Here is an 18,532-nt window from a genome sequence, read left to right as displayed (position 1 = left end):
TACACTATTAACCATATTTTTCATAAATGTATATTAACTTTAACTGGGACATAAAGAATTATCAGTATAATGTTACGTCTCAAGCTGAGCCGATACGCAACACCCATCTTGTTACGTGTACAATGTACAGTGCAATTAATACTCCTTTTCAATATTAGAAAACTTGCTAGAGTCGTTTGCTAAATACATACACACCTTCATATTAATACTAATATTGGAATTGTTACCTAACCCGAAGCTTACCGACAATGTCCCATCTCAACTTTTTTGCTAAAAATAAGTAAAGTTTCAAGATGGTAGATAAATATTCCTTACTACACTTCTCCGTGACCCTAAAATTGAAAAAATGGAATGAAGCTAGGGAAACTATGAATAAAGTATATTTCTATTTACCCATCACTGTTTTAATAATACATTTATGTATATATATATAATAATAATGTTACGCTTAAGGCCGATTTCTAGAGATACATTATTGTGAATAATAGACGAGACCTTACAACAAATAAAAATTCGAAAGAAGTATGGACATTAAATTTGACAAGTGGAATTGTTGACAGATTCACAGTTAATTTGGTTGAAAGGAATTACAATTATATTTGCACAGTTGTATTGCTATCTAATCCACACGAATGCAACACACAGAAAGTACTTTTATCCATTACCCGATGTAACGAATTTAACATATTAAGGGGTTTTACAAATTATACCTGAATTGCATGTTTACTTGCTATTAAACAATATTATAAGTTAATATTACAAATAATACACAGCATGTGAAGAATAATTTTTCATGTCTGATGAATAAAAACAGTAGCCAACAATTTATAAAATTACATTTTACCTAGGAATGACTTGTCGATCCCAAGAGCAGCATGACACAAAAGCTCAGAAAAGAAATCAGAGCTGGACAATCATTTCTAGGAAAGATATCGTAGCCAAGGTACTAAACATATGTCTGTATAGTAAGGAATGTTTCGAAAGCCATAATTTAAAACGTTACAAGATGTGTTCCCCTTTGACATCGATATTCATGAACTTCATCCAAACACATATTCAGTGATCGGTAATCAATTCCACGAACCGTCTATTTATTTACAATAATTATTATTCACAATATAAATAGATAACCTTGTGAATGTCTCACAAACGTAAGTAAAGAGTGGACAAGATTCCCAAATAACTTTCTTCTGTTTCACTCCACATTTAGCTTACAAGATTTATAGCTGTTCGTTCAAAAGTATGTAATAGACAAATAGAGTTTAACCTGAGAAAACTAAGGTATCTTCATGGCAAGCCCAAAAATTAAAAAGTGCAGTCCTGCATATGATATACATATAGAAGTTTTTGAGACAACTATACAAATTCTAGCAACACGGAGCAAAACTTAAAGTAACGACTTGGAAGCTTTAAACTATATTAGAGGTCTTAAGCAACTTAAGATAGTCAGGCAACGTTGGCCATTTCTGATTCACTTCAAATGTCTTTCACTGCCCATGAAATACAGAAGAAAGTTAGATCATTAACTACTTTCTCAACATTCACAATTCTCCAAAGCTTGAATAAACTTGATCCTAGCAGACAGTTTGTACATCTGTTTGATCGAAATGGTGCAGTTCTTGACCTGCACCATTGTGATCAAATTCCACATCGCATAAATAATGTCAACAGTTTCTTAAGCAGGTTCATCCAAGATCAAAGTTTACGAAACCATGACCAATCTGACATTAGGGTTTTAGCGACTCTTATCTTCGTGGCAATAACCGAACTTTTGTCAGGTTATAAAATCAGACTTTAGATCGTAGCGTACACCTTCAGGCCATAATTAACAAATTCCCATTGACATCATTGCTAGTCTTATTAGTGATAGACCCTCGCAAGTAACATTTCATCAAAGGATTTAGCGTTTAAGTCCAGTTACAGAACAATCGACAATTAGGATTATGTTGATAACTATATAACCTTTACTCCATACCGAACGATCTAATCCTTTGAACAAATGGAGATTGAGTAATTAAATCCTAACTACAATTATTTTATTTATATATGGTACCGTGAACGTTCTACTGCAAAAAAAAATAGTGCAGATATTCACCTCATAGATTATGATGCAAACATCCTTTATGATTGTAACAAGATTTCAAGAGAATTCATGTAAAAACACAAAACATTTGTAATGACCCAATCGAACGTCGTGTATAGAAAGCCGTATTTATACAATAAAATGTCTTGAAAAACATCCCGACAGTATAAAGTCCGTTAAGAATTAACACCAACGGTAACAAGATCCCATGGCTATACCACCTCTATCTACATACCTGGAAATGGAACGTTTACATATTACCGCTCAGTACTCGTGAATGCATCATCTTACAAGAATGATGTACAAAAGTTCAATGACCCAATGTTCTTTGCACCATAGCATTCCACGTTGATGTTCCTAATTAATCTGCTTTGAAAAATGTCTTACCAGTGATTCCATTCTGAATATAATCATAGATCATAAGTAGAATACAAACTGATCGACTTGCGATCAAAATTATAAATTGTCCTAGATGCCAAGCGGCAGTGATACTTTCCTACTGTCTTACAATAAATTCTACAGCCCTGAAATCTTTACAGAAACCTACAGCTGTTGCGAAGAATGCCTCACAGAGACATTAACAAGTCCAATGCACATCTTTCGAAGCACTGATTTAAGGTAGCTTTATCTGCAGGAACCATATCTGCTTTACCGTGGTGGGTATCTGCTGCGCTGTGGATTCTTCATTGATCGATCTTTCATGTCCGACGGATTAAACATCATTGGTCCCTGGGGATATTAAAAATATTTAATTAAGTACCATTGCGTTTCCCACACATATATATATTCTCTAGAGGTTAAATCCAGGTTTGATATGTTATACATTATAGATATCAGGCCTGAACTTCTCAATACAAATCGAACAGCATTAATTAATCTATAATTAAAGTCTTTGCTACAGAGGTTTAAAGTAGTGTAAATGATGTAATGACGACAGAAACTTATATGTGAAAGGAGACATTTTGAAGAAATGAAAGCATAAAACTAATGATGACATAACCTTCACCAAGCTCTTCCGCAATTTTGCTGCAACATTTTGTGTGCGAAATTATAAAATGGGTGTAAGGAATATTAACCATGGCATATTAGGAACATCATTGACAAACCATTACAGCAGATAAATTGCGGCCCACTATGGTGTAAGAACTACATCGCTTGTTAAAAATGAATCTTACGTTCTTGAAGCTCTTACTTCCTTCACCTTTCTCGCTGTCGTTATAAAAGTTGCTCTGTTACACAGTGACCAATATTGTACCAAGCTTAGTGATATGGCTGGAAATGTTTACCTTTTCCCGATGGAGGAGGCGCGGATCTCTCATCGTGTAGCTCTGCACTTCTCGCGATAGTGAGCTGGTCGAGCTCCATCGAGAGAGCTAGATTCCATATATAACACAACAATATCGTCTCATAGACTGATACTCGCCCAAAGCTGTTATATTAAAGTATTATAATTGAAGAGCTCAGCACCGATCTTCACAATTGGCTTGAAGCGTTCACAAACTAATAAAAGTGATATGCTACACTCCAACGTCTATACTAGTACCCTCACGATTAACTTAAAATTTTGACACTTGGTACAATCCTTTGAAACTCCAATATTAAAATACTTTTAACTCTTTCATTGAGTCAAGCATGTTATTACTGTAATACAAAAATACAAGTTTAGGATATATGCTGACATTAAACGAATATGTGCTTTCTGATGTCGAATAAATTAAATGTTTGCTCTACGATTGTCAACAATACACAATACTACAATTTGTCACACAATAGGGTAATTCTTGAAAAATTGGTAATTAGAATTACAATTGTTCTATTTACAGTTGTAACTAAATTTATAATATGTTCTGTTGGCAATAATTAATACCATTTGTCTAACGATATATTGAACATTCAGACATTACTGAGGAATGTATAAATATCAAAATTTTAATATTCAAACACGCTCTGGGACTTTTAAATGTATTCCCTAAGAAATACGCAAAAATTTCATACCATTCTAAAGATCGGTATTGCATCGGCTTATTTAACTCGTTTGCATTGAAAAGACTTCTCAAACTAAGCATATACATACTGTTATGTTAGGGATGACACATATGAAAATCTTTAGCATCAAATGTCAAAATTCAGCCCTGACTGCGTGCGGAACTTTACTTAATTCTGAGGACAAGAGTACGAGTACATCTAACCCAAAATTTCAGATTTATAATTACACAGAAGGAATAAGATAAGGCTCTGTTACTACACCATAACTACTCAGTTTTCTCAAGTACCGCAGAATTCCTACGCATTGGAAATACACAATAGATTATTAGTTAATGAAGGCAGGAGGTTATAGAGATCATACAGGAAGGAAATCCAAAATACTTGCTGTTCTCAAAATGTAAAGACAGGATACCAGTGCAGAGAATACAAATACAGCAAGCACACAAATACAGGTGTAGCATAACATACCATACGTAGGTTCCAGACGTATGGCCACATACATCACATCACAACACAACATACCGATGGGCATGCAAAATATTCCTAGCATGAAGCAACGACTTATTGAAACAAATGAAAAAGAGGTTTCCTTACTATTGGCAATAACTGTTATTTGGCTACGTCATTCTGCTTCCCTGACTGCTTGCGGAAAGGAACATGAAATGAATTAAACATAGGTCATACGCAAGAAGGCTTACATATTATGAACAACACGCTAGAATATTACATCCACTAAGGATTATCATTGTCAAAAACATTTTCATTTAGAATTTAGACACAACTACTTTGATATCCCCTTACTCGAAGGAAACATGCATTACGGTTGATAGGTACCACAACAGATACTTAACATAGTCCCAAAAAGATCATAATATGTTCGCGTTAACGTAAACGAATACTGAACAAAACGGGGAGACAGTTCAAAGGCAGGCATATTAAGGTTCTTAATGAGGAAATTATGTTAATGAATGTGACGATGAACAAACTTTATAACATTACAGTTTCAAAACACGTCTAAATGATGTTACGAGAAAGCAAAATATTGTAGCCATGGTGCATCATATAAACTGAAGCATACGTGTTGTGTATTGTCTTGAAAAACGGAAGTACGTGTGTAGAAAACTGCAATGTTAATGTTGAGTAGATCATATTGAAAATGATAGGAACTTCAAATGATGCTTTTAGTATAGTTTAACCTGATCCAATTACATATTATAGTGACTGTTCTTTCAAATAAAAAATGTGAATTCATTTTGAATTTTTAATTTCCATCCTACTGAGATAACATACAATTTTAAGAAAAACATCCTGTTTTTAATAGCTACCGATGGAGTAAAAATGTTTTTCAAACTTACCCCTTGCGGTCCACTTTCTGTAGACGTCACACTTGATGTAGTCGTTATAAAGTCCACTGGAGCACTTGGATCATTTACTGCAACATAATAACAATATTTATATATTGTTATCCTTTAATAGCGCTCATTATTAAATTATGTACAGAATTTGTTTCAATGTCATTGAAGATCTCTCATCTACAATTCAGTCTAATTTCGATTTCCCTAATAAAAAAGAACTAATACATACTTTGTAGTATAAATTGTTTCGGGTATATTACAATCTTTCCCTCATGTAATTTGTTTTCTCTTAAGAGTATAACTTTCGTTAGAAAAAATTAAAAATCGCGGAAAACATTTTTGCTGCCAGTCTTTAGGATGTAAAGCTAGTAAAATAGAAGCCTGTTGACCAGAGTAAAATCTGATAATTTTTAACATTATTAAATAAGGAAATATAACAATACCCGGAGTGGGGACAAAGAGTTGGGGCGACGAAGCAGCCATAGGCATCAAAGAGGACGTAGCTGGAGTCACCAAATTAGCAGACGGTCCGCTACTCTTCCCAGTATTCGGATTCATTACGTCTATGTAATTGGCACGCATACTTCGACCTTTTGGCATTTTGAACATATTATTACTGCCGGTAAGCAGCTTTGAACTGTTCGTAGTTTTTGACTCTTCATTTGGTCCTGCAGGTTGCATTGTCGATGAAGGTTTCTGTAGTTCCATTACTGGTGGATTAAATCCCATGTCGGAAGCTTTCGGAGGAGGCGCTAGTAACGTCGAGTTACCCTCTGAATCCTCGTCCTTGTTCATCCACCTCTTGGCAACAGGATCCCAAACAATCTAAAGAACACATCGATATACAAATCAACATACAGTTACGTCATAATTTTTCTTTTCTCAATAATCACAACCGTGGGTAATCAATATTCTCAAGTTAAGTTTAGTACGACTTCATTATGACACATTATCATACATCTAATTAAGTCATTGGGCCGAGAGAACCTCAATTAAATAATAATTGTTAATTCATTACGATGGAAGCTAACATAACTGCGACTAAGCTACTAATAAATAACACGAATTAGTGTTTGTTAGTTTTTCATTGAACGTTCCACTCAGAGCCTTATAATACTGGCCTTCCTGTTCGATCCGTCATATGATCACAGATGACAATTACCAAAAGTATCCTCTCGAGCCCTTAGCAACATAAAAGTGAAACATCCACTATACCGTACTAACTATATAGTAGGTTAACATTTGTCAATTATTGCTGTAATTCTTACCGTAGGATTATTGTCATCGGGCAAAATCATTTGATTCTTCGGTTTTGGGGCAAGCTTGCTGAAAAGTCCTCCAAACCAGGATCCTCCTGCGCCGGCGGAGGTCTTCTTCTCGGTTGACTTTTCCTGGAGTTTTTTGTTGTCCGTTCCCGATTTCGATTGCTGGTTCGGAGTTTCCAAGGCATCCAGTTCCTCCAGAGGGTCATACTGCTTGGAGGAGGACGGCGCCATGGAAATGGTCGGTTGGGGCTAAAATAAAATATACATTTCATTATCGCAAACTTGTTCCTGCAAAGTTCATCGCCGCTTACTGCAACAGTTCCGATTCCGAATAGCTTATAAACAGCTCAGTGAATGAAATATATTCATTACTACAATGCGTCACTATCACAGTAAACAACGAGAAACTTTGCATGCATCAAGTTTGAAACAATTATAATCGCATTATTATTAACTACAGTTCGTATTCTCTTCATCGAAAGAATCTCAATTTTATAATAAACGGGTATAATCGCAGAGAAGACAAAAGAAACGCGAAGGCGTATCGGATTATTCATCTAAGTTGGTATATCAATTAATTGCCCGCTTGAAAAATAAGAATCGAGGTGCGGTATAACATATTTTATTTCGAATGTCATATTATGTAACAATAAGCGTATATACATTGTGACATTTAAATATTAAAATGAAATAGCTTGCTCTGGGTGGCAGATAATATATCACGGGTATTAAAGATTCAGTTTTAACTTCAGAATTGCTAAACAAAAATAGCATCGCGACTCACAAGGCTGTCCGGTATGTGCTATACACTCTGCGAATATTTAGAGAATAAATAAAAGTAAGATTTTGCAGTACACCAAAGGAAGCAAATGCGGTACATAAACTTGAAATACGAAGTGACATTAGTGTCCCTTGGTCATTCTACAAAAATAGTAAATGCCAGGGATGGACATGTTTGCAATCGGTTAATTATTTTGCAAATAAATACAAATTCGGAAAATACTATACACAGCTTAGTACCCGGCAAAATATGAATACATTTATGTAGTCCTAGTCGAAATCAGCAGAGATAAACAAATCGCACGTATTAGCAAATTTATTTACCCAATAACCAATTTATTGACACCCCATTTATCATTTGTATTTGTTATAACAACAGTACTTGAGTACAAACGTGCCTGTTATATACCCAACACCGCTAAGATGTTCCTCACTTGTAATTCATCGGTGCGTCAATGTCAAAAGTTTTTGCGCTATGGCGTGCAGTGGCATCGATTACTCTAGTTTGCTCAACACGGCCGATTGTTCTACCTCTGAGAGGAACATCGATCGGATAAGTTCCACCGAAAACGAGCGGCTTATAACGCGTAACTTCTGCAACATTCTGTCCACCGTTGACATCGCTCCAAGCATCAACCGTGTCGCAAATAACGTCCTTCCGGCGAATATGCGGCGCAACCCTTACAACCTTTTTCTCCTCAAAGCTACAATATTGAGTAAACGTTTGATTGTTACTCTTCGGAGCAACGATCAAGCGTTTCTCGGTTTTCGTCGAAGAATCGGGCGGGGTGAAGGAATCGAGCTTCAGTTTACTAAATTGGATATCCAGATCCGTTGTTTCCTTAGCGGTGACTGATTCTACGTTTTCCGGTTCTCTTTCGGTTGACTCTTTGGAGAATTGTTCCTCATTTTTCTCGGGCACTTTGCACTTCAGGAAAACAGGTGGTCGCGAAGGTGGCGGTCTCACGATGGTAGGGTCGATCTTTCTCGGTTTCGGAGGATCTTTATGGTTAATTTTCTTATTCGACAGAATCGGTGGATATGCCGACATTATCTTGGGATACTTTATAGGCCTTTGGGACTTCTCTTTGGAAACGGTATGCAAATCGGGAGTGTCGACCTTCGGAGGTACGGTTGTTTGAACAGGGTCGCTGCCACTCGTAGGCTCGGAGGAAGTACGCGTTTCCGGTTTAGATGGGACTTTACGACGACGTAGTGAACTAGCAGTAGACGTCTCCGTCAACCATTTCTGATTGAGAGTATTGGACGAAGCAAGCGTTGGATTACTTACTTCGGATGTCGCCGACTTCTCTTCCGTTTCCGACTGTCCAACGCGAGCATAAAGAAGGAGGCGAAACATGTTAATTCTACATAAATTGTGTAGGCACCGAGATCAGGGGATACTCATGATTGGTCAGAAAACAAAAATCGAGAGTAGCCCCTTATCGATACAAAGCCAGCAGAACAATAATTCATAATCAATTGCGAATAGTTCTGTGAAGTGTTTTTTTTAAATAAATATTTTTTTCCGGCACCTGTCATTTCCTCATGTGGCAATTAAAGAGTTCACTTAAATCTTTAATGTATGGCGTAGCAAATGCAAGGTATCGGATTACTTTACCTCGTAATTCCAGTTGCCAGGATCTTGGGCGTTATCCAAATCCGGTTGCTCGGACTGATACTGTGCAGATGATTGTTGCTGCCATTCGTTAGATGAATACTCTTGGGTCGTGTACTCTTGCTGATGGTACGGCGGTGGTTCCCAATAACTTTGCTGCGGCTGCGATTGTTGTTGATAATGATTGGTCTCTATGCCACTACCTGCAAATTGTGTGCTCGGCGTGTTCATAGTGTATGGATCCTGAGGGTTGGTTGGCAAAGACATGGGTTGCCAGTCTGACTGGGAATCCACCGGAGGGACTTCCATCAAAGAAACTGATCCTTCGGAATAATCCGGTTGTGCAGTGATCCATTTTTGATGTTGTTGTTGAAATTCATTGCGGTCTTGACCTTGCACTGCAGTATGCAAGTCCGTTGTTACGTGACTCCGAGCATCGTCTTGAATTATTTCCCCAGCCTGCAGTAGTGCGAATACATTAAAATATTATATCTACCCCATTCTAAACGTATTATTGATTTAATGATAATAATTTCTACCTGGCATTTACAGACAATCTCGGCAAGATTGTCAAGCCAAGCAAGGTTCGCTGGGTCTTCTTCAGAGTCTTTAAAGACTGGATCTTGATATTTGATTCTATCGCCAAGGGTGTACACCTCTTCTATGAAGGATTTCTTGTACTTGGAGGGTGAATTGCTGATGTTCACAGCTATTTGCTCTATGTACAACAAAGCCTTCTCCATCAGACCGTAATCAATCATCTTCACTGCCAATTCGAACTTGAAGGTTTGAAGCTCCACCAAACTAAAGCCCGGCTCGCTAAGATTGCGGGCATATTCGTATATTTCAGTTAACATGATTGCCTCAGTGGTAACGAATTCCGCGTAGGGTTTATGATGATTCGAGCCTATTAGAACCAGTTTGCCAGAAGTAGTGTTGTATGAACAAAAATCAATTTGCGACAAGATGTAACAGAAATGTGCGGCATGTATGTTCCCTCTGGTTGCAAGCGTGTCTCCCAAAGTCGTAATAGACTTTCGATTAATTTCTGGATTAGCAGAAGTGTTTGAAATGATCATAGCTAAGTGAGGTCTCCAGTCATCCCACTTAGGATCAGAAACGCACTAAAATTATGAAAGAAAGAATATTAGTTTTATAAAATTGCGGTTAGGTCAGATTTATTGGAAATTTTCCAAATATTAAAAATATTTAGAAAAATTTTCCAAATATTAAAAATATTTAGAAAAATTTTCCAAATATTAAAAATATTTAGAAAATTATACTTACGGTGACACTGGATGGTACACGTCCAGAATGAAGTTGATACAATGTTTGTAAAGGATCTTGTGCCGGTAAGCTATTGGCAAAGCGCGTCATGACCGAGGCATGGGTGCGTTTATCCAATTTGCTTGCCAGGAAAAGAGCATGACCCCACAATCCTTCATTCATTGCAAACTCTGTCGAGAATATACGTTAAATTATATTTATTTATTCCAATCCTTTCGAAAACAATGAATTAAATTCTAATAAGTAAAATTGAAAACTCACCCAATGCTTCTTGAACTAATCCGCAGAGCAGCGTATTTCTGAATTCATCAGTTACCCGTTCAACGGTTTTCCTTCGCTTTACATCCTCACTTTTTTCAAATGTTTGAGTGGTATCATTCAAATTTCCATCAGTGCCAGTACCACCAGTTCGCTGAGACATTACCGATTCCCTTCTTGACACATGCTTGTTCAACTCATAAGGGTATGCATCTTTATTCCTTAGCAGGAGAGACGCTATATCTACACCAACTACGTTCTAAACAGGAATTTCAGATCCAGTAATGTATGATTATTTTGTCATGTTCATGTATACGATTGATAAACTTACTCCGTTCTGTTGAATCAACATAATCATCAACTGATAAAGAAGTATATAAGACGCACGATCGTCCATTTCTTCATTGGCCGCTGCCTTACTAATCTTTGCTTCGCAATATTCAATTATCGTCTTCTTGTGCGTAACTCCCCTATATAAATATGATTTACTCAATAATTTATGGAATTAAGATATATAATAATATAAGGTGAAAATCAAATAGCCTTCTTAAATACACAGCACGCGAGATAAAAACTCATACTCAAATTTATAAAACAATGATATCAACTGGCGGTTTTACAACCATTTTAAATATAAAAGTATTTTGTTCGCTATTTAACAAACATATCAGTTTCCAAATGTCAATATTATAATTTTAGATAATATTCTTGATACGAAATTTTGAAGAGCAATATCCTTTAGTAAAGGTATAAGCAAACTCGAAATGTAAATTTAATAAAATTGTACGTTTGATTTAATTTCAAAGATTTAGATGTTAGAATGAAATACTGAATGTTTTCCACGCATGCTTATATCGAACAATTATTACACTTGCTTAATTAGAGGTCCAGGGTAGGCTCGCAGCTCACGTGCAACAGGATCATGCAGTAACAGATTCTCCACGCGGAGAATGTCCACTTTTGCCCTCTCCCCATCAGCTGGGTAACTTGCGTGCACGTGTAGTAAGGAACCAATTGAAAATGACCCTAATCACGAAACAAAGTATTAATACGTTATAAATATGACAACTGGATGGATAATTAAACTTGGCTTGATAAAACAGAAGTACTGACAAAATGAAAACTAGATGATATTAGTTGAATATTTTCAATTTTTTACTCCTAGTTCCTGGTAATCTCTAATGTGCTTCTTCGTCAATTGAATTAGGTAAAAAATATCTCAACAAATAGCGATAATATTTCAAACACGTTATACCGTATACATGAGAAGTTGAGAATTTAGTCGGCGTCATCCGGGCTGATGCAGTTCTCGAGTCCTCCAACAAGGAAGTATCACCCAAGGCCCGCTTATCACCCGTAGTCCTGAAAACAATGATTAGTTTAATATATTTAACAGAAAATGTGAAATTTCATTCACGGCATGAATGATTTCTTAGCTTCTACAGATCTACAGCAATATTGACTACAGAAAACGTGAAATAGGTGTCGATTCACTCACGCGAAAACAATTGTGTAACAAATTGAGTTACAAATGTTTTTACTTTTTTCTTAACTAGAAGCGGCAATTTACTCCAAGAAAATATAAGAAGATGATACTGCATTTTTAGTGTATCTTCTTAACGTCGTATTAACTGTTTTTTAACTTTAATAAGTCCATAATTGCAGAGAACGACGTAAACGGCAACATGAATTTCGAGCATTTCTACTTAGCATATTTATCAAATGCGATAGTTCAGTTCGAGAAAGTACAAATACATAATACTGCGTCTTACGCCTAGTATTTTTCAATTAAGATACTATAATCTCTGGCGTACTGGTTACCAAACCGAGATTGGATTACTCGGTCTCACCTATTCGAAGTACGACATATCGCCATGCGCCTCCGTAAAGGAAATCTTGGCCATCCAAAAAATCCGAAATAAGGGACGTACAATGCTTTGTTCGGCGATCGGACGCAAATGCTTGGATTCACAAACAATCTGATATACAATCGAAATAAATATAATGGTTTTAAAGATCAGATAAAAAAGAACAACATCTCGTCAATAGAGTTGGCAAGAGTTTGAGTATTTGCATAAGGAAATTGTGGGCCCATGAATATAGCAAACTAAAACACAGGTTTAAAAAAAAAATGAAGTTTTTTCCTTCCACCCTAAAATACTTCATTAATGAATCTTCATCTTAGAAATTATTGTAATTATTATAATTTAAAAAATTATATAAGGTTCAATCCCGTTCCATTCAGCTGAACACGTGTTACGAAAATATAATTAGAATACTAACCTTTCGTCACAAGAACTACGTCCTGAATGGACACTGGCTCTGTCCTCTGGAAAACTGGCTACCCCTCTCGGTATTTGCTGCTGATGCTGTTGTTGACTGGAATAGTATTTATGGTACCACTCGGCGTACGCAGCAGGATCAGTTCTTCGCAAATTTTCGAGATACGCATAGTAATTTGCACCATAATCGTAACCACCGTAACCTACAATAAGTATAGGGTGATATCCACTAAATACCTCGTAAAGAAAGAAATCTCAGCAAATATATTTACCATTGTAACCATAATAAGGGTCCCTATTTCGCATGTAATAGTCTCTATCTCTGTCGTTATAAGACGATCGACTCGATGGTCTGGAACTACAAATAAGGATTTTATTTAGTGAATAACGTACACTAATCGAAGAATTATTATATCATATATCCTGCATTGTAAGGATAAGATACTCGGTTACATACCTTCGACCGTAAGGATCATCGTAGTATTCTCTTCTGTATTGATCTCTAGATTCGAAATCATTATACCTTCGTCCTCGTCTATCGTCTCTCCTTCTATCGCGATCGCGATCAGGGTACTCCCTGTCTCTAGGAAATCGGGGATCAAACTCTCTGGGTTCTCTGCGCCTTGTATCATCAACTCTTCTACGCTCATCCACTCTTCTTCTGCTATCGCGTTTTTCCAAATCGTCTTTAATTCTTCCCCTTCGATCGATGTCATCCCTCCCGTGTCTATCCAGATCATCTCTGCTTGGATGTCTTCTATCATCATCTCTATAAGGCTCTCGGCGATCCAAATCCTCACGAGAATTATAGGCTCTGTCGTAATCTGCTCCACGTCGCCGATCGTAATAGTAATCATCGTCATATTCTCTCTCACGATCATAGCTAAAATTAAATATGACATATGTTATACATACGATATAAATGAAAAAATAATACTTTATAATAAGCAAATTAATGGGTAGAAGTTACATATGTTACATGTCGCATTTTAAATTACTGTCTACTCACTATGATCCTTTTCTATCATAATCATAGTGTCGCCTCTCAGGACTCGCATCTCTCCGTCTGTCTCTACTTTCTTCTCTGCTATTGCCAGATCCTTCATCGTCTCCATCTTCGTAAGAATCTCTACGATTTGGTGTCGCTGTAATTGGCTGACCTTCACCCATCGATGCACCTACAGCTTGCGCCCTTTTGTTTCTTACATCAGTAGGTTGATCTTGTATCGTCGATAAAGCTAAAATCATGTATAATTTAGCCAGTGCATAAACCTTTACTCACTTTAAAAAGACATATTTTTGTCCTGTAAAAGATGTATACATATTGTATACATACAAACTGGCGGCATAACTTCCTGAGAACCACTAGGAAACCAGTCATCCGTCATTTGCTCAACATCGCTAGGAGATGCGCCACCTGGAATCTGCCTAACTTCACTATCTACTTGTTGCACGATTTCCTCTGGTTCGTTTCCTCTTCCAGGAACTTCGCGCGTTTCACTTGGTTGTAGACTAACTTGTGGTATAGACAAGATACGTTCCTCACCGGACGGATCGTTACGGGACTGTTGAGGAGGCAAAGATCTTTCTCTACCAGAAGGATCATTCCTACGCTCTAATGTATCCGAATCCCCTCGTGAAGCCAAAGAAATATTTCTTTCTTGGCCTGGAGGGACATCTCGTCGGTCTGCTCTATCAGGTACATTTCTATTTTGGGTATTTTGTTCCTGACCCGATGGATCATTCCTTCGTGGATCAGAGACACGTGATGTGTTGAGAACATACTGTTCCTGTCCTGTAGGATCATTCCTTCTAGGATCTGCAGAGCTTGACTGTCCAGGTACTTCACGTAAAAAAGGGATATCATTAGGAACCTCATCGTTCTCGTCATCTTGATTCGGAGGAGTTAGTTCATGCTCCTGATGAGAGTCCGTTAATTCTCCTGTCTCCAAAAATGTATTTCTGTCGTTTGAGGAAAATTCGTAACTGTCGGACGTCTGTAAAACAATTATAATATTTTTAACAGTTTTATATAATAAAATATTACTAAACCATAGTAATGAGGAATATTTTGCATTACTTGCTCTACTTGATGAGGTTGGGCTGGTACAGATTGAACAGGTTGTGTCGAAGATATTTCTATTTCATTTGTTTCTTGTTGAATATCGTTAGAACTTGTCCCTTCTTTTATCACGCTTCCTGTGGACTTACCCTCCTTATTTATGTCTTCCCGATTAACAGAATCATTTGATTGATACACGTCATGTGCTTGTGAGCCAGCAGTTACTGTCTCCAAATTAATAAAATCTGACGATTGTTGAATATTCTCTGAATTTTCGACATCTTGCTCTGGCGACCATTGCTTCATTGGCTGAACTTGTTCGTTTACACGCCACTCGTTTCCAGGCTGTTTATGAACATTTTGGTTGTACCATTGATCATATCCACCTCGTGAAGTATTATCCATAATGTTACTAGCATTGGGTTGATGTGTAGCTTCTGGTAACACACGCTCTTGAATAACTGGTGGTTGACTTTCGACCAAACTGGTATGATCTGAACCACTTGCATGGCCAGATGGTATCGTGGATATATTTTCAGATGTAAAGTTGTCGGAAATAATTTCAGAATCTGAAGTTAGTTGAGAACTCCATTCTGATGAAGCAGGGTGTTGACTTGCAATGTGCTCTTCAAAATTGGGTACCGGACCTTCGACATTTGTTTCCAATTTATGGCCAATATTTAGTTGACCAAATACATTGGATAATTCACTCGCAGGGACAGTACCCCAATCTCTAGTTACGTTCCACTTATCCTCCGCATTCTGAAGGACGTTTTCCAAATTACTGGAAACTGCATTCATTTGAGATTTCATTGCAAAATGAGCATCACAGTCAATGGAATCTTTAAGAGTATCTTCAATGGTTTTACCGTCATCCAAAGGTTCGTTTGTCATTTGAGCGTAAACGAGTTTACTCGGTTCGTCCTGCCCTGTGCTATCTTGTCGTTCTATACTATTGGATTTGGTCGAGGCTGAACCAGAAGTTGTTGACGTGGAAGAAGTAAAATGAGAAGAGGGAGGCTTGATCTGTTGCCAATCACTTGTAACGACTTTGTTGGAAATATCTTCGTGCAATATATTACTCGTTAATGCATCGTTGGATTCTATTTTTTGTTGCATCCACTGATCTACTCTTGAAGCACTGGATAAATTGCTCTGTGGCCATTTCTGTGATATATTTGGATCTTTCGATGGATCCCATGTACTCTCATTACTACCAGACTGATAAACTTGAGATTGATTAACCAAAAAGTTGTCTCCTTGTTGATTGGGCCACTGATTTGAAGTAACCATACTCTGATTTGACCAGTAATTTGGTACATTACATTCCTGCTGTCCACTATTTGACCACGTTGAAACATCATTATTCATAGAATCGCTTCTAGACATATAAGAGAGTGGAATTTGATACTGAGAGGGAACTTGATTCATTCCTTGGTGTATCAAGTTATCCTCATTTTGTCCTTCTTGCCCCAAATTTGCATTCACTGTATGTCGATATCCACTCGTAGTGCTATCCAAATGATTTTGCCAATCCTGTTGGCCAGGGTGAACACTTTGCTTATCGTTACTCCAATTATAACTATTCATCTCTGACAGTGGTGGAGTTCTGGTATTCTGTTCATGAACGGCAGATTTTTGTTGCACATGTATATTTTGGGATTGCTGGTCGTTAGACCATTGAGACCGGTCGTTAGATTCAGATGTCGATTTTGCTGAATTTGGCCTTGGAGGTGCAGAATATTGCGGATTAAAAGAATAATTAGTATATCTATTATATGGCCCTGCATGATTTGAGATCGGTTCTCCACTTGCATGTATTTTTGGTGTGCTTCTACCCGATGAAGAATGTTGTGTAATTACAGGTGGTCTGTTGTTCCCATTTTGATTTTTGTAATAATTCTCTTGAATAGAATTTGATGGGACCTGACTATGACTCGAATACGGTGGTAGGAATGTTTGCGGTTGCTGTTGTTGTTGCTGCTGCTGCTGCTGCTGTGGATGCTTTTGTTGCTGCTGTTGTTGCTGCTGCTGCTGCTTTGGATCAGATTGTTGATCCACACTCCAGTTCCAAGAATCATTGCCATTATTCTGAGCATCCGATCCCCAATCCCAAGGATCGTTATAACACTGTTGTTGTAGGTGCTGTGGTTGTTGCTGCTGTTGATTCACCACAGGTGATAAGTGTTGAAACGTAGCGCTCGATTGCAAATCTCCTTGAACTGTAGGTATTGCAGGTCCACATTGATTTTGAGAAAACATTCTATAACTCGATGCCGAAGCATGATCTCTTGGTTTGTATTGATGTCCTCGGTAAGGATTCTAAAATACAAGCTTTGATTAGCTTAAGAACTAAAACTCCACATATATCTTAACAAATTTTAAAGCAAAACTTACACTCATATTGACGCCACTAGACCTCCTTTAATTATTCACTTTTATCTATAATCTGAACAAAGTAAAAAATATTAAGATATAATTAAGAAATGTAAATGAAGTATGTAAGTGTACTTTCAGTGTCCCGAATTGAGAATATTCAAGGAATTCCTAATTCATTGATATTTTATCTTTAAAACTTCATACAGAGCAATTAGTAATGTCAAGTCTCTAATCGAATGTATCACCTGATGAGGAAATTGTATTCCACAACATTACGTTGCCTAATGGAACGCACACCAAGCTGTTTTCAAACGTGGTTGTAAAACATCGGAAAGAAAGTGCTACGTAGGAGTATGAGGTTGCATTTAGGTCAAGAATGCCAGGTTCAGTTTACAGGAATTATTTACAAATATCAAACACCTTGCAGGAGGATAACAAGCATCTTCCGCGTTGCCTTCAACCGCGCGACAACTAGCTATCGCGGTATAGAGAGATTAAGAAAAATCTAAGCAGCTGCCCAGACGAAGTGAAAGGGAAAAAGCGTTTCTCGATATCAAGATATCGAACAGTAAACTTGGCCGCATTATATAACGAAAATCACGGAGGAAGGCTTTCACAAGATTCCACGTCGCGGAAAACACTCAAGGCAGCCGGGAAAATCTAGAGGAATGCGAGTCAAAAGACTGACTACCAGCTGTGAGCTAAAGGGCTGGCCTCGGGATCTCCGAAGCATTCACTCACCCTGGATTATCGTGCTTTGCGTTCGCCTTTACGCTTTTGCATTATTTCTCACGCCGAACGATTCGATGGGAAGGTGGGCAGGACGCGATCGTGAGCAAAGTTACGCGGGCTTCTCGGGACGCCGTCAGGATGCGAAATATTACAGAATCTCGGACATTTCACGCGAAAGGATGTGGGTTAGAGCACGTCACAAATTTTCCTACTTCACGATAGTCGATTTGCCGCATACATACGTGGGCTTACCGAAGGGTTGCCTCATGAGATGCCCCCACTCTCTGTACTGAGAGACCAGTTTCTCTCTGTTGCTCTCATTGGGTTCACGAGAGAGACGAAGATACTCTTATAAGACGGAACACAAAGGTCTCCCTAGTCCTCTCCTGCATCTACATTGGAAAAACCATCAAGGATTCAACCTGCAATATTATGTTCGAGTGTA

General features: G+C 37.6%; 1 protein-coding gene across 9 annotated transcripts; it reads right to left on the bottom strand.

The window, feature by feature from the left end:
- Positions 1-363: 363 nt before the first annotated feature.
- On the bottom strand, positions 364-18,306 carry LOC105702982. Of its 9 annotated transcripts, none has more exons than XM_012431003.1 (20): positions 18,097-18,306; positions 17,374-17,425; positions 14,995-17,298; positions 14,251-14,911; positions 13,924-14,152; positions 13,372-13,797; positions 13,187-13,272; positions 12,916-13,117; positions 11,888-11,994; positions 11,502-11,658; positions 10,964-11,102; positions 10,636-10,891; positions 10,375-10,544; positions 9,627-10,211; positions 9,091-9,546; positions 6,693-6,938; positions 5,868-6,249; positions 5,425-5,501; positions 4,664-4,708; positions 364-2,812 (listed from the first exon to the last, which is right to left on the bottom strand). In XM_012431003.1, exons 2-19 carry the CDS (start codon positions 17,377-17,379, stop codon positions 4,679-4,681), a joined length of 6,519 nt encoding a protein of 2,172 aa, XP_012286426.1. In that variant the 5' UTR covers positions 17,380-17,425; positions 18,097-18,306; the 3' UTR covers positions 364-2,812; positions 4,664-4,678. The 9 variants fall into 9 exon arrangements, with proteins under 9 accessions (XP_012286426.1, XP_012286423.1, XP_012286424.1 ...); XM_012431000.1 differs by lacking the exon at positions 4,664-4,708 and adding an exon at positions 3,370-3,456; XM_012431002.1 differs by lacking the exon at positions 364-2,812 and adding an exon at positions 3,373-3,456.
- Between the last annotated feature and the right edge of the window lie 226 nt (positions 18,307-18,532).

The sequence above is a fragment of the Orussus abietinus genome, unplaced genomic scaffold (assembly GCF_000612105.2).
Source record: "Orussus abietinus isolate OABI.00-Male unplaced genomic scaffold, Oabi_2.0 scaffold225, whole genome shotgun sequence".
Lineage (NCBI taxonomy): Eukaryota > Metazoa > Arthropoda > Insecta > Hymenoptera > Orussidae > Orussus > Orussus abietinus.
Note: the sequence above shows the minus strand (reverse complement) of the source record. Positions and strands in the feature narration are given on the sequence as shown.